The 17,917-nt window shown below is 39.5% G+C and overlaps 1 protein-coding gene across 2 annotated transcripts in view; it reads right to left on the bottom strand.

Moving 5' to 3' along the window:
* Positions 1-1,557: 1,557 nt before the first annotated feature.
* The window catches only part of LOC113516496 (transcriptional regulator Erg-like), a 38,939-nt gene continuing 22,579 nt past the window's right edge, over positions 1,558-17,917 (bottom strand). For both annotated transcript variants that reach the window (XM_031911924.2, XM_052892286.1), the window contains exons 2-9: positions 7,931-8,032; positions 7,503-7,643; positions 6,133-6,189; positions 5,312-5,424; positions 4,983-5,066; positions 4,058-4,179; positions 3,604-3,712; positions 1,558-3,326 (exon numbers count right to left, since the gene is read on the bottom strand). In XM_031911924.2, coding sequence (XP_031767784.2) covers positions 3,106-3,326; positions 3,604-3,712; positions 4,058-4,179; positions 4,983-5,066; positions 5,312-5,424; positions 6,133-6,189; positions 7,503-7,643; positions 7,931-7,983 — 900 coding nt within the window. In that variant the 5' untranslated portion in view covers positions 7,984-8,032 and the 3' untranslated portion in view covers positions 1,558-3,105. The remainder of the gene's footprint in view (positions 3,327-3,603; positions 3,713-4,057; positions 4,180-4,982; positions 5,067-5,311; positions 5,425-6,132; positions 6,190-7,502; positions 7,644-7,930; positions 8,033-17,917) is intronic.

Raw genomic sequence — 17,917 nt, 5'->3', positions numbered from 1 at the left:
CTTAGTGACTAGACTGGGGGTTAGTTGCCATCTCCTCTCCTTAAGAGGGGACATGAGAATTTTTGTAAAATTTAAAAAAAATTAATAAAGTGTCTTTATTGAATTCTAAACTACATTGTTGTTATGGCCCAGAACCCATACTATCCGAGACACGGTACTTTCATAGTTGTTTTGTTAAGCCATTAAAACAATATTCCTACGCAGTATAAAACAGAGTGGCTTCCTATCTGTCTGTCCCTATGTATGCTTAGATCTTTAAAACTACACAACGGATTTTGATGCGTTTTTTTTTAACAGATAGAGTGATTCAAGAGGAAGGTTTATATGTATAATACATGCATAATACTGTAGAGGAACACTGATAATTTTATCGTACTTACATATATTTAACGGTATATTAAAAAAAATATATTTTGGAAATTGTATTATGTAGTATATTTAGTATCAGCATTGCACCCGTGCGAAGCCGGGGCGGGTCGCTAGTAAGGTAATAAACAAACAAATAAACACGCACACATATATATATATATATATATATATATATATATATATATATATATATATATATATATATATATATATATATATATATATATATATATATATATATATATATATTGTCTGTCTATCGCATGTCCATTTTTTTGTGGTAAAACCATACTTACTGCCTTTTCATCGATCCAGCTACAGTACCTACTTGTAATGTTACTAAAGACGTGAGACGAGAACTAAATTATCTTAATTATTAATTTATTAATTATAATTAATTGTCTCCTTATATATACAGTTATTATACCAGTTGAAATAATTATTTACATGGATACAGAATTATAAAAATACAGTGAACGCTCTATGTAAGCAAACATTCTTTATATTCTATTTATTCTACTCAGTAAAAGAAATAAGTAAAAATATTTTCCAGACGGTAAGTATTTTTATACTCCTTTTTTCTCTTTAAGCAACTTTTCCCAATTTTTTTTTATACAACTTAGAATGACAAACAAGCTGACGGCCCACCTGATGGAAAGTGGCAACCGTCGCCTATAGACATGAGCAGTACCATGGACATAACAGAGTATACTGTTTCGCCCATGATACCCCCCATACGTTGCCATTCCTGAGGACTCAGGTGTTATTCCTCTGTACCCAGTAAATTCACACAATATCCCACCCTTCAGACCGAAACACAGCCATGCAAACACAACTGCTTCACGGTAGAAACACGAATGGGACAGAGGTGCCCAAGCAATCGACTTTTGTACAGTCTCTCTCTGGTAATTATAATAAATGTTTCTATTGAAATATGTACAAATGAGTTGCTTACATAGAGCGTTCACTGCAGTTTACACAGACAGTCAAATTCAATTATAATATTGCATTTATAACACAACACATTTGCCTCGCGGTACCGGCGTAGAAACGCCTTCCACACCCGTGGGTGTCGTAAGAGGCAATAAAGGGAACGGAATGATCCAAGGAAGGGCAGCAGCGTTCCTCTTAAAACATATATATATATATATATATATATATATATATATATATATATATATACCGAGACATAGTTACATCAAGGAAAGAGTTGGTATCGTGTCGTATCAAGAGGTGAAGAGACTCGCTGACAATCGTAGTGAGCGGCAAGAGCTCCACCGACAAGAGTGCAGCTCTTAAATAGGATAGATAGATAGATATAATTAATTTATTTAGTTGTAAATTTTGTTACCTTCACTGTATGTTGTGTTAAAGTAATACATACATACATCTATCTATCAAAATGACCAAAGAGTGACGTCTTTTTAAAGTCGTATAGGCGTAAAACACAATCTCATAGTGCCCAATAAGTTGTATCAGAACAGATTACACGTACCCTGTGTCCGGCTGTTAGTTTACCACGTTTTTATTACTATTACTTTAATAAATATATTACCATACCATAGATAAAGGAATAATGTATTATTTAACATTACGATCGATAAATAGCAATTCGTTTAATGAAACAGTTCCTTGGAGGTCGCTTCGAACGGCGCAAACTGTCGACTCATTCCCCTACAAATATCATCGGTATTATGGTTTATTACTTTATTTTGTACAAAACACAAACACACCCAAGTGATAGAGCGTAGTCACTTGGTTTAGTTGTAAGTCATACTGGGAGCTGAGCTGAGCGAAACTAACTTTATATAGATTGCTTCACATGAAGGAACACGATTCTCTAGTTGTATTTTATTAACAATTGAAAAGGCAAAGGAACTAAGCCATATAGGGGGGAAAGGGATTGTTAGTAATGGAGACTGAGAATCCCATTGCTAGCAATATACTCAACCAGGTCAACCTCCTCGCGGTTCCCCCTGTAAATTATCATGGTTAATTCCTGATGAATTCATCGTGATGGGCTAACTGGCCTGTTTTCATTCTCATCTATCACCCTTCACTGGTGCTCCGCCAGCGTATCCCGTTAGCGCGGGCGGGGTTACCATACCATTTCCACCCATCAAAAAAAAACTAAGCCATATATACCCATGTATAGACATGTTTATTTTATTGTGGATTTTTCCATATGGAACAGGCTAAGGGCAATGATCATGCTGCCTAGTATTCAAAAAATATGTTTAATTAATAATTTCATTGGCAAACCGAAGAAAGAAAAAACTAGAGAAATTCAGACGTTTTTTTAAAAAATCGGTTTTTTCTGGACAAGTGTGGATTGTTCCGGATAAATTAGGATGGAAATTACAAATGGCGCACTTCCTCACAAACTTACGTATCTACTTCGATCACTCATTCTAATTGAAAAATATGGACAAATTAAAAATCTAAATATAATTTGAAAATACATTCATTTAAATTCGGAAATATAAAAAAACAAAGTGGGTTTTATTGCAAATTCCCATTCATGCAGACACATGATTGTTTTTAAGGGAACAATATAGATAAATTATTTAGCGGGAAAATACCTTAATATTTTTGGATAAATTAATATATTTCCGAATAAATCCGGATATTTTCGGTTATACCTAGATAGTTCCAGATAATTCCTAATGATGTGGATAAAATCCGGATGTACCCGAATTAATAATACTTTACAAAGACCGCACTGACACCACCAGTTCACGTGTCATAATGTCCCAAATGGTCCACGTGGTGATAGTAGCGGCGGGGGTCGTGGTGCGGCAGGTACTGGGGACACACGCCCCCGTACAGTGAGAGCACGTCGTACTGGGCGGGCGGGGACCTCGCCCGGGGACCGCCGGCCACTGACGAGCTGGCGCCCGCCGCCATGCTGAACAGGGCCTCCGGGTCGCATACGAACTTGTACACGTAACGTTCCCCTGTGGATAGGCGAGGATGGTAATCAAGTAAACACGGGGGAGAAGGGGTTGTTAGTTATGGGGACTAATAGCCCCATTGATAGCAATATACTCTGTCAGGTCGACCTCTACGCGGTTCCTCCTGGAAACCATCGTGGTTAATTCTTTTTAAATTCATCACGCTGGGTTGCTGGACCTGTTTTTATCCTCATTTATCATCTGTCACTGGTGCCCCATCACCGTATATCGATAACGCAGCTGGGTTACCATGCCATCTTTATCCCCTAAAAACACTCACCGGCGACTTTCTGCATGATTCCCTTCTCGTAGTAGTACCGCAAGGACCTCGAGAGCTTGTCGTAGTTCATCGCTGGACGATTCTTCTGCGCGCCCCACCGTCGCGCCACCTAGTGTTATAAACATCAAACAACATTGCTAGAGTTTACCACAGTGAGTTTGTATTTATCGTCACTTCTGTTCCACTTGTGTTTCCACCGTGAAGCAATGGTACTTGCTTGGCTGTGTTTCGGTTTGAAAGGTAGAGATATTAGAGACTACGAAGAGATAACACCAAAGTTGTCAGGAATGGCAACATTGGTACAATGTAGTAGTACCATGTGTGCCATAGTGCATTCTGTGTATTCAAGCTTATAGCCTATGGTTACCACTTTTCATCAGGCGGGCCGTCAGCTTGTTTGCCATGCGTAGTTGCAGACAAATCTACTTTAGGACATTTTGTTTTTCAATATTACCTCCTCAGGTTCATGAAGTTTGAACTCCAGACCTCGTCCAGTCCAGGCCACGCAGCGGGCGCCCTCTGCCAGCAGCGACACGAGGAACTGCCATAGTTGTAGTGCCCCACGGCGACCCCCACCTTTGGAGGGGAAAGGGATTGTTAGTAACGGAGACAAAGAATCCCATTGCTAGCAATATACCCAACCAGGTCGACCTCCACGCGGTTCCCCCTGGAAACTATCATGGTTAATTCCCGATGAATTCATCATGATGGGCTAACTGGCCTGTTTTCATTCTCATCTATCAGCCTTCACTGGTGCTCCGCCAGCGTATCCCGTTAGCGCAGGCGGGGCTGCCATTCCATTTTCATCCATCAAAAAAAGACCCGCACCTTTGTAAAAATCTTTATAATGTTATAACTCTATGACTTGTTTGATACTGTTCTTCCTTCTCTAATTAGAAGAGAGAGAGAGAGATAGAGAAAGTTGATACTCGTGTTTCTGCTGTGAAGCAGCTGTGATCGCAAGGCTGTGTTTCAATTTGAAGGACCCATCCTTCATATCGAAGGGATATTTTTTTTACAACACAGGGGGCAAACGAGCATGCGGCTCACCTGATGGTAAGTGACTACCGCCGCCCATGGTCACCCACAACACCTACGGCATTGCAGGTGTGAAATTACACGATTCGGAGTTACAACAGATCCTTATAAACGAATGCTTTATAATGGCTGAAGATGGAATGGTACACCCATCTAATGGTTAGAATGGCGCGGTATCAATAAAGAATGAAACGATGAGGATGCAAGTGTGTCTGTTGGCTCGCGACGGATTTAGGTATTACTAGGAATTAACCAAGATTCTTTAAGTTAAATTTCTTCAGGAGATTTAATGCAAAGTCGAAAAAGTAATGGGTTTGGTCAAAAACCAAGACCTGACTGACCTGCGTGCGTGGTGGTAACGTGCTGGTGTGGTGACGCCGCCTCGCTCCGAGCTGCAGCCGGCGCCGTACAGTGAGAACTGCTCACTGACAAGTCACAATATTTATTTTATACTTTTTATACGATAGATACAGAATATATATATAGGGAACCTATAGGGATCGAGGGATGTGTACAGCATCCGCCTTAAGACATCACCAAAGCCTAACTGCGATTGCAAATCCACCTGCTAAGCAATGCAATTACAGGCAAAATCCCCATTAGGGAGGCCTATGTTCAGCAGTGGACACTTAATGTCTGATATGATGATATGTATAAAAAGCTATCGTACCAATCTTCTCGTCCCAGTGCTGGTGGTGCTCCGCGCTGCTGGACACCGCCTCCTCCCTGCTGTCGCGCGCCTCCTCCGCCTCCTCTGAGCATTTGCTGTACGCTGCACCACATCTGTATTGCAATTTATGATTACATCATTAAAAAATATTGTCACACACATGGTGCTTTATAGGCTATGTTAACCCATTGTCATATTAGAGGCTTTCTGTTAAAATGACAGAGGTCTAGTAACCAGATAGGTAACCAGAGGCTCTAGATAACCAGAGGGTTATCTAGAGCCTCTGGACACCATCTCACGAGAAATAGTAGTAGTTTTATGTAACCTAGAAATATCATCTCATGGTGTAGTTTTTTGCATCTTCTCTATGAAGGTAAGTACACCATCAAACTCATATCTGCTGTCAAACAGCAGTTCTTGTGTTTCAGTCTGAATGGTAAAGATTAATGACCGTAGAAGGGGGGAGAGTGGCTCTGGAGACCGTAATAGCGTGTTAGGAGTCACGCTTCATGAAAGGGTCGCTTTGAAGTCAATGTTTAACGTTGAAGTGTTTTTAAAGGGAAACATAATCCCACCTGCGCTATTGGTATACACTAGCGAGGTACCAATGAGGGATGATAGGTGAGGATGAAAAGGCAGGTCAGTTAGCCATTACCTTCCTATACCCGAATTTTATTTATTTATTTATTTAACAAAGTATGTTTGTATTAGCACAGAATTTATCATTGCATGCCCATTCTATTTAAATCACATTGTCAGATTAACCCAGCCATTCTTTATTCCATGTGATTCTACGTCTTGGACAGTACTATACTCCTCACCTGTGTAGGTGGTAGTGTTCTCTGTAATCAGGCCGTGGTTCATCTTCTCCTTTACATCTAGAAAAATAATAGAAATTTTACTGACATTTATACTATATATAATCACAAGAGACAAACTTGCTTCGAAATGGGTTAAAGCTGAAAATTTGTGTTTTGTTCCTTGAACAATGTTCCACGCTGAGCTTCGACCTTTTTGTATTGCTGCAGATCACACATAACACAATTTTATAAATCTTATGTTGTTTTATGTATTATCTATTCTTATGAACATGTTGTGTGTGATTAGTAACAAACAAATAAACGATATATCTATCTATCTATCTAAAATAAAGTTCAGAAAAAATTAACAGGTCCTTCAGAAAAATGGGTGTTAAACTAAGCAGGCTCTTGTACGATTGTCATAGCCTGCCAAGGTACTCGTGAAGCAGTCAAATCAGTTGGCTCATCATGATGAGTCCACAAGGACGGTTTCCACGTCGACCTGACAGGATATCAGCATTTCAACTGCTAATATTTGACTGCTGATCTTAAGTTTCTACGATAAGGGAACTTTTGCTGGTAGTCGCCACGCTTGACTGGCATGTTGGTAACCACAGTTAGGCTTTGGTGATGTTTTAAGAGGGATGCTACTGCCCATCCTTCGACTATAAAGTTCCCTTAGTCGCCTCTTAAGATTCTCACGGGAATGGCAGGTGTGGCCTATTCTATGATGCGCCTGCCAAGCGTAGCTACTACAGGTAAAACCCCTCTTTATGGGGGAGGCCTATGTTCGGTGGTAGACAGTTAACGCTGTGTAGGTCCCAGCATAGAATGGACCATCCCTTCCTTTTCCGTGAGTGTCGTAAGAGGTAACTAAGGGAACATATAGTGGAGGGATGGGTAGCAGTGTCACTCTTAAAACATCTGTAAAAGCGTAACAGCGTTTGCCAACGCGCACTGCCAAGTGTGGCAACTACGTGCAAAATTCCTTATGTTCAGCAGTGGACAATAAACGGCTTAAATTAATTAATTAATTTATTTATTTATTTTATACAACAATCCACCACTCTTAAAAACACAACTTACATGCTAAGTCTCTTATGAATACAGCTAATAACGGATTTTATTTATACTAACAAAAAATATAACTCCAAAGCGAGGTAGGCAAGTTAGAGTGGGTGTATACAAGTAATACAAGTGCATGTATGAAAGAAACCATATATAATAGTGAGTGTTCATAAAGTTAAATTAATTGATATATAAAATATGTAAAATCCATGTCGCTACAGTTCAGACATTGACAGCAATGAAATAATAAAAATATATGATGATGATATTGTAAACAAGCGTGGGCAAAGTGATGTAGGTCATGCAACCAGCCGAGGGCTTACTGCGTGTGCGGCAGGATGGTGTGGGCGAGCGGGTGGTGGCGAGCGTGCGCATACGCAGCCTGGTGCTGGTCGTAGCTGCCGAGCGGCTCGCGTCGCTGCGGGCTCGGACCCACGCTCGCCGAGCTCGCGAGACCCCCCTCCCTGGATACAATGCTTTTAAATTTTTATTTGAAAAAACACAACAGTTGACAATAGTAATATTTTATGTATTTATTTATGTATGTATGTATTGTATATATTTATTTATTTATTATTTTTAACTTTATTTTTCCTCTATTCAATAATGCACCGCCATTTTATTTCTCACACTAATTGCTAGCAATGAGTCTAGTTCACATTATTAGCAATCCCCCTCCCGCCCCTCTCCTTTCCGACGTTAATGGTGAAGGTGGGATAAGTCACTATGGCAACCAGTGTTATAACGTCACCTGTGCTGGTAGTGGAGCCCCCAGGGCAGGGTGAAGGGCGGCTGCTGGGCCATCTCACGCCGCGCCCCGCCACCGCCGCCGGCCGCGCGCCCTCATCCACTCCTGGAGAAAAATGGAACAAATCAACTCTCACTTGTACTCGTATATGGAGTGGCCAACGAACCAACTTCCAACAGCAGTATGCCCGAACAGATACATTGAAACCAAGAAAAGAACATATTCCTTTTTAAAAGGCCAGCAGCACACCCGCAATGCCTCTGGTGTTGTGGGTGATCATGGGCGGCGGTGAATACTTACTGTCAGGTGATCCGCATGATCATTTGCTCGTTGTGTTATAAAAAATACATGTCTACCTAGACACCTCTCCCTCATTCGTGTTTCTGTGAACCATTTGTGCTTGCATGTCTGTGCTTTGGGGTTTTTTTATGGGTGAAAATGAAATGGTAACCCTGCCTGCGCTAGCGCAGGCGGGGCACGGAGCACCAGTGAAGGGTGATCGATGAGAATGAAAACAGGCCAGTTAGCCCATCATGATGAATTCATAAGAAATTAACTATGATAGTTTCCAGGGAGAACCGCGAGGAGGTCGAGCTGGCTGGATATTGCTAGCAATGGGATTCTTAGTCTCCATCACTAGCAATCCCTTTCCCCCCCTCTGTGCTTTGGTTTGAAGGGCAACGGAATTACAGGACATAGAGACATAACACCCGAGTCTTCATAAATGGCAACGAGTGAGGAGTATCATGGACGAAACAGTGTACTCTGTTTTGTCCATGGTACTGTTCATAATATTAGGCTCATTTGCTCTCCGTGTTATAAAAATAGCTTACACTATCATCGGGGGTCCATGCCGTACATTTCGGGCTTCAAACAAAGTTCCAATATCTCCGCGATAGCTCCAGGTCCCGGTAAGACGTCGATAATCCAATAATTCGCGTGTCGCGGCGCCTGCTACCCGTACAATCGCATTACCGTACGCTCGCAATATCCGGCGGGTGCCGCTTCCATTTTGTGCGTGATGTTTGTATACGAAATGGAGATTAGAATATTACGAATTACTGGCGGAGTGTACTTTAAAAAATAAATAAAAATTGATAAGGCGAGGTGAATTTGTAAAAGTCTGATTGAATTTGTTTGCTTGATATTTTCTCGTGAGTATTTGACATTTCACAAGTAGAATTTAAGTATTAAAGTATGAAACACTATGCCGTGTGGTCCCAGCTTAGAATGAGCCACCCCTTCCTATCTCGTGAGTCTCGTAAGAGGTAACTGAGAGAAGGCATGGGATGGGCAGCAGCGTCCTTCTTAAAACATTACCAGAGGGAGATTTTGTACAAAAGTCATTTGCTTGGCCACCTCTGACACATTCGTGTTTCTACTGTGAAGCAGTCATGTTTGCATGGCTGTGTTTCGGTTTGAAGAGTGGGATATGGCAGTAAATTTACTGGGTACAGAGGAATAACACTTGAGTCCTCAGGAATGGCAACGCATGGAAGGTATTATGGGCGAAACAGTATACTCTGTTATGTCCATGGTACTGCTCATGTCTATAGGCGACGGTTACCACTTTCCAACAGGTGGCCGTCAGCTTGTTTGCCATTCTAAGTTGCACGAAAAAAAACTCCAAAGCCTAACTGCGGTTGCTAATGCGCCTGCTAAGCGTAGCAACTACTGGCAAAACCCCCCAAGAGAGAGGCTTATGTTCAGCAGTGGATAGTTAAAAGCTGACATGATGATGATCCAAACGTTGCCTGCAAGAGATCGCTGTTAGCAATAAAGCCGCCTATTGTTCTCTCAGTGTAATATTTTCTTGTAATTGTTTGTATCTATAATAAGTTTACTATTGTAATCTTATGGAGGAAACAATAAAGAGTATCTATCTATACGTAATTATTTAAAATTATTTGACAGTTTTCAATTACAAAAGGAAATGCTACCTCAGAATCGGCTCCGGAGACAGGCCGCTTTATTCCGAAAGTCGCGTAAGAAATAGCTATGCAAATTCAAAATCTCCGCACCTGTGTACAGGCAGATTTCCCATAGAATATCCAGATCATTTTTATTTGAAATGAAACAACAATAAGGGTTTGATTGTGTCGGAGTCGCGCTCGCAAATTGCATTTGTGTGGCGGCCGCGGTGTCGCCGCGGACCGTCTTCGAATGCTGATGAGGCGCTGACGCGATTTCATTAGTATTGTGAACGCTTGCAACGCTTGTTTACAACCGACTCCGAACAAGGAGGGTCTCTATTCGATTGATTTTTTTTATGTTCGTTTCCTCAGGACTTTGTTGTTTATATGTTTAAACGACAGATGACTTCTATACCATCAGACGCTAATGGATCGCATCTCTTTTATATCGACAGCGTGGCAGCAATGACAGCATTCTGTGAGCATTAAGTAAATACTGTGATCCTCTCATTGTGGATCAAAATTGTTATAGGGGTCATAAAAAGATTTGTTTTGTATTTTTGTTTTCTACTAACATAGTTAAAGTCAATCGTTACTAACAAAAACGGATCATAGTTATCTGTAATAAAGAATTGTTAAAATTATTTTATCCTGATTTGGAAATATCATATATAATTTTTTAAACTAGTCTTTTTATTTTTTATACGACTTAGAATGGCAAACAAGCTGACGGCCCACCTGATGGAAAGTGGTAACCGTCGCCTATAGACATGAGCAGTACCATGCACATAACAGAGTATACTGTTTCACCCATGATACCCCAATGCGTTGCCATTTCTGAGGACTCAGGTGTTATTCCTCTGTACCCGGTAAATTCACGCCATATCCCACCCTTCAAACCGAAACACAGCCATGTAAACACAAATGTTTCACGTTTGAAACACGAATGGGACAGAGGTACCCAAGCAAACGACTTTTGTACAAAGTCTCCCTCTGGCAAAATCTCTCTGTGATAAAGTCTATTAAAACCTCACATACTCGTCCTTATCAGTCTTCTTTAAACAACTTCCACGTGCAGACATAGTTTACTTACAACTTTATAATACTAGTAATATGGTATATTTTCATCTTGATTTCATTGAAATTTTATCAAAATCGGTTTAGTAGTTTAGTTTTTAAATCATAAATAACTAGTTTCTACCCCGATTGTAGTGGGTGTTTATTTCGTAGAACAGAGTCGCTCATAACTGTGGATCACAAATCGATTCCGAAACTAGTAAAGCTTTTGGTTATTATATTAAAATAGAACAAAGTAACAAATTATTAAAACAATGTACATCTAGAATTAATCGTGTGGATCGGCGATTCTTAAAGTAGGTTCCGCAACCCTAGGGGGCTCCGTAAAAATGTCGCCAGAGTTCCGCGAAATTATTGATACAGTGAAACAGTTTCATTCTTCACATAAAAAATTAAAGGAAAAAATAAAGTGTTATACTTTAAAACATTGTTTATTTATTTAAATTGTGTTTTAAATTTCATTTAAAACAAAATTTACGTGATTACGAACGAACGTATGAAGTATTTTGGATTCTTAACTTTAGAAACGAGGTGTAGAATTGGTGATCTGCGCTTGCTTTCTAAGATTGCAAATGGATTGCTGAATGAATCATTAATAGCTTCTCTGAACTAGATTGCGTGTAAGTTCTCTTTTAGACACCCTCGGCAATTCAGTATTCCATCCACCAATAATAATATCTCACATAATAATCCCATTCACGGGATGTGTCAATCGTATAACAAAATTAGTGAAAAAATTCGATATCTTTCATCAGAATACCATTAGTTTTAAGATGTTATTCTTTATTTATTTATTGCATCCACTGGGTGAGCCTTGCAGTCTTCCAATACGCTCACCCAGGAAAGCATGAGTACAATAACATATAAAAAGCAATATTAGACAAAAATATTAAACAAAAAAATAATATAAAAAGATTTAACTGAAACAAGAAACGTGTGAACACAAACACTCTGTGGTCAGTCGACGAGCCTCCAGCAAGTTGGAGGCAAATACATCCAATTGCGGATACTGGCTCAAAATATCATCGAGTAGTTTCAATGCGAGAGATAGGGGAGCCTGAATTTTGAAATGGAATAAGTTTGGATCATAGCTGTAATCAGTAATGTAATCTAGGAAATATCTATAAAAGCGTTATAACGTTTACATTTGTATAACGATATTGTAAAAACCAAGCCTGAACTTGATATTCACTGCGATAGTCACTCTGTATTCATGACTAAATTAAAGTGTTGATATACCTCCCCATTACATTATATTTATTTATATTTTATAATAATTTGAATACAATTTCCATTATTTATATTATATTATTATTCATATTGTTAATATCTTTACTCTTTTAATAATTTAATTATATTTTAATGTTTGTCAAACACAAGGCATGCTGTGGTCGCCTATAAATGTAAGAACGGTGAGATCTGATCTGCCAGTGTATTGTATTAAAACTTAGCTTTATTGTAGCTGTATCTTATGTTGGTAATCCTGTAAATAAATAAATAAATAAACATCTAACTTATAACGATGTTTACAATGTAAGGTTGGCCAACTGCGTATTGATACATTTTTGTATTGTCTTCTTATTAATGGCATGCTCATTTCTGTTTGCAAACTGTTATTGTAACTTGTAACAAATAAATAAATAAAAATATTTCTAATAAAAGCTCTTGTTTTAATTTAGAATACAATGTTTTTGATTTGTAGTCGACTGATAATAAAAATAAAATAAAATGTAAGTAAAATTGTAAGTAAAATATAAGGTATCTTGTAAGGTGGGTGTTCCGTTACGTTTGAAATAACTATGCCACTGTGTTAGGTTGACTGGAAGAGATCTCTTTTAGAGACAAGTTCGCCTTTGATAACATTGTTATTAATTTCTTGTTATTACTGTATGTTTTAGTGCAATAATATATCTATCCATCTATCGTATTTAAGAGCTGCGCTCTTGTCGGTGGAGCTCTTGCCACTCACTACGATTGTCAGCGAGTCTCTTCACCTCTTGATACAATATATATATTATTTAAAAAGATTATCTTTACCAATTTCGTAAGCAAGACAAAATTGGCAAAGTGGTGTAGGGCGCGGAGGCGCGCAGAGTGGCGGGGGCGGCGGAAGTCTGTAGCGGGTTCATTTCCTGTCGGCGGGGCGCCATCAGCTGATTGTGATCGACTCGGATTTTTCATTGCTCATCTTCGCGGCCTGGTTGTTTAATAATCCGGTTTGCAGCTCGGAGATCGGCAGTTCAATTCCGGTCGAAATAAAAAAATCACTTTTTCTTCTTATAAACTAGTGGCAATTGAAAAATATTTATTTAATACTAGCGTTTAATGGCGGCTTCGTTGCAGTGACCGGGATACAATGAGTAATGAGTTAAAGAGTCGAGATGTAAAGAAACAAACTCACTTTCACATTTTTTTTATACCACAACGGTAACAAACAAGCATACAGCCCGTCTGATGGTAAACGCTCACTGTAGCCTATGGACGCTTGCAACACTAGGCGTGTCACGTGCACGTTGCCGACCTTGAAGGAACCTTAATGTACCCCTTTTTAAAGAACCCCATACCTTAGTCTCTAAGGAAAACCTCGGCAGGGAGTTCACTCCACAGCCTGAGCGTTTGTGGGACAAAACTCCTCTGAGTTGTTAGTAATAGGGGGTTTAGTTCTGATCGCTATCAATATACCCTATCAGATCGACCTCCACGCGGTTCCCGCTGGAAACCATCGTGGCTAATTTATCATTGAATTCGTCACGATGGGCTAATTGACCTGTCTTTCATCCTCACCTGTCCCCCCTCACTGATGCCCCGCCAGTGTATACAGATAGCGCAAGCGGGGTTACCATTCCAATTGGTAAGCCAATTCATTATAATACATAAAACAAAAGTCCTCTGCGAGCGCACTGTACGCGACTATTTAAGTTTTTTTTAAATAACTTAGAATGGCAAACAAGCTAACGGCCCACCTGATGGAAAGTGGTAACCGTCGCCTATAGACATGAGCAGTACCATGGACATAATAGAGTATACCATTTCGCCCATGATACCCCCATGCGTTGCCATTCCTGAGGACTCAGGTGTTATTCCTCTGTACCCTGTAAATTCTAAGTTGTATAAAAAAAATCTTTACCGACTATCTACTCCATGAGCGACGCAAAAAAAAAAACTGCACCCACGATGACGTGTTGACGTCACCTCACGGTTAATTCACGGTATATTCCGTGATTCTACATAATGTTTACGAATGTTAGGACTTCCAAATAAATTACCCAACTACTGATTAGCAGTTTCAGTTATCGATAATAAGTCGAGTCTGGGGATTCTTGGCGTCGATATATCTAGCGACGTCCAGTTTTGCGGTCATCTGGAGGAAAAAGCTAAGATAGCTTCCAAAAAGTTGGGGGTGCTCAATAGGGTGAGACGGTATTTCACGCCAGAAAACCGCCTGAAACTGTATAAAGCTCAAGTGAGGCCACACATGGAATACTGTTCTCACCTGTGGGCAGGAGCGCCACAGTACCAACTCCTTCCGTTAGACCGCATTCAAAGTCGGGCAGCTCGAATTGTTAACGATCGGCGTCTTACTGTCCAGCTCGACCCACTGAAACTGCGTAGAGATGTTGCATCTCTGTGCATCTTGTACCGAATTTATCATGGGGAGTGCTCTGAAGAATTGTTCGGATTGATACCTGCTGCAGATTTTCACCATCGTACAACCCGCCATAAACTAAAATTTCATCCCAACCATCTGGACGAGTGGCGGTCCTCCACCGTGCGTTTTTCAAGGCACTTTCTCCCACGCACAACCACTCTTTGGAATCAACTTCCAGCAGCAGTATTTCCGAACCGATACAACAACATAACCTTCAAGAAAAGAGCATATTCCTTTTTAAAAGGTTGGCAACACACCTGCAATGCCGTAGGTGTTGTGGGTGACCATGGGCGGCGGTAGTCACTTACCATCAGGTGAGCCGCATGCTCGTTTACCCCCTGTGTTGTAAAAAAAAAAAAGTTTGTATATTTTAATTGTTAAAAAGCAACAGCTGAGTTTTTCGCCCAATTTTCTTGGGTGAAATTGCATTCCGAATGAGCGGTAATGAAAAAAGTTACTATTTTATAATTTTTTTATTTATTCTTTATTGCACAATAAAATTTTGTACAAGTGGCGAGCTTAATGCCATATAGCATTCTCTACCAGCTGACCATTGGGTAAAAACAGAAAGCGTATGAAGGGCAGATGTGGTGAAACATATGTAACAATTATAGTAACACATTAAGGCAATACACAATATAAATATAATATACACATAAGAAATGCACATATAATACATAATCATTACTTTTGATATATATGGATAAACTAATACATATGATATATATATATATATATATATATATATATATATATATATATATATATATATATATATATATATATATATATATACATAAATTAAAACAACGATAAAAAATACTTCAAGTTTACTTGAGTAAAAATAATTCTTTCTTGTCTTTCATTTAAATTTTTCTTAATAATAAATAAATAAATTATATATTACATTTTGAAATTACTGTAGCACGTGACTGTATGTTTTTATATGCAATAAATCTTCATTATTATTAATTATTATTTATTTTTTAATAGAATAGAATACTTTATTTGCTTTGAATTGGCATAATTGTTTGTGATGAGAAATAATAATAAATAAATAAATAAATAATAGGTGATACAGAGTTCTCATTTAATAAGTAAACAATTCCATATTCAACCAATACTAAGCATGCAAAATAAATAAATATACTTTTTTTACAAGTTACTAAGTTAACTTTCCAAAATACACAGATATTATTTTTCTCCAAAATTACTTCTGAGATAAATTTTTTTTACGCAATATTATTCTAAAAATACCCAATCCGGCGGTGTCGTTAATAAATTCCGCTCACCTGAGCAGCATTACGATGACAATGTGCACATTAGCGTCAGGGTTCACCCGTCAGTCGAGGAGGCACCGAGCACGCGAGCGGCCCCGGCGCCCGGGGCGAGGCGGCCCCGTCAAGCAAGCAGTCAGGGGTGCGCGGCGGAATACAATTATTTTATACTACTTGCTCGCTACTGCATACAAGTGCATTTCAGAGGTAGGCAGTAGTAGAAATCAATGGATCACTTTTACATGAAACATGCATCAATTATTGAGTTAGACTTTAAAAAAAAAACCGCAACCGATTTGGTGCTTGCGTGATGCCGGAAACAAACATACAGTCATGTCTGTCTGACAGATAAAATTTCTAAAAGTGATTGTTTTGGCATCTATTGCCCTCATGGCCGTAGCTGGGGATGGGGAGCATTGAGGGGCAATGTCCTATCTTAAAAGGCCCAATGTCCTACCTTAAAATATATGACCCCAAGAAAGTTAGATTCGCTTTTTCATTATGGCTTCTGCTCTACCAAAAAGTACTTTCGCCCTACCTTAAACTTGGGTCTAGCTACAGCTCTGTTTGCCCTTCTTAAGACGTCTCATGTTAATTTTTCTTTAATGTGTCCCATGCACAGACATCGTCATCCCCTTGGAGGGTATTGCCAGTAGTTTCTATGCTTGGCAGGCGGATTGGTAACCACAGTTAGGTTTTAGAGATGTTTTAAGAGGGAGCAGATGTTTTTTGCCCATCGCTCGCTCTTCCTTATTCGCTTCTTACGACACCCACGGGAAAGGGGTGGCTCATTCTATACTGGGATAACACGGGAGATAATACCTGTATAGATGTTAACAGTGGGTATAAATCTACTTCATCATAACTTTTATTGGGTAATAATGTAATGGTAACCCCGCCTGCGCTATCGGTATACGCTGGCGGGGCACCAGTGAGAGGTGATAGGTGAGAATGAAAGGCAGGTCAGTTAGCCTATCGCGATGAATACACCTGGAATTCAGCACGATGGTTTCCCGGGGGGACCACGTAGAGGTCGACTTGCCAGGGTACTTTGTTAACAATGAGACTGGTAGTTCACATTACCAATAATCCATTTCCCCCCACACTAGGGACGTCACGTGTGCCCCGCCGACGGTAAAATATATGTATGTACTTATATATGTATATTAAAACCTGAGAATTAAGATAGAATCGTGACAAACTGTTCACATGGAGACAGAGGATCTGAATCGAAATCTGCTGTGTGTTTGTTGGTTGCGTATTTCATGATGAAAAATCGACTAAAATTAAGGAAACACGCAACTTATTTATACGTTTCAGCAAAGTTTTATTTATTGTTACTGTGATTGGATACAATCTCTTTAAGTATTTACTTTACGTACTGTGTCGGCAGAAAACTTCATCAAATCGTCCCACAGGAGAGTGTCAATTTTGCTCATGCTTAGGCACTTTTCTCCGCAAAGATATTTTCGAACCAAGCTGGATTTCAGTGCCCATATAGAAGCCAATTAGTTTCTTAGTATAGATTTGAAATAAATCACAAATATTTAAAAACTAAGGCTATGATTGGCTATGGATTGGGCGCATCAAAATTCCTTTACTATATGAACTAGCCGTGTATTGTCCTTGTCGAAAATGTTAGTAAGATCTCATGCTCGTATTGTACAACGTTTTGGGTATTTACGTGCATCGAATGCCCGCCGCCCGATGGTTCCGGGTTCGGTTCCCGTTCAGTACAGACATTTGTATTCGTGGGATCGTCCGTTTGTACCGGTTCAGGTGTATTGTGAAACCTACCTACTAATAATACATATATTACCAAAATAGATTATTTGGTTCCCATACTACAAGTTCTGCTAGCTTCAACACTAGATGGCGGTGCGTAATGCGTCCATTGATATTTTTTAATATCTACTCGTAAATTAATATTACGAAGAGGAAAAAAATAGTTTTTTTATGTCATCGAGGTAGCAAACAATCATACGGCTCACCTGATGGGGAGCTGTTACCGCAGTCTATGAACGCCTGCAATACTAGAGGCATTAGGCATGCGTTGCCGACCCGGAAGAAACTC

This window comes from Galleria mellonella, unplaced genomic scaffold, assembly GCF_026898425.1.
Source record: "Galleria mellonella isolate WM207_F2 unplaced genomic scaffold, CSIRO_AGI_GalMel_v1 utg150, whole genome shotgun sequence".
Lineage (NCBI taxonomy): Eukaryota > Metazoa > Arthropoda > Insecta > Lepidoptera > Pyralidae > Galleria > Galleria mellonella.
Note: the sequence above shows the minus strand (reverse complement) of the source record. Positions and strands in the feature narration are given on the sequence as shown.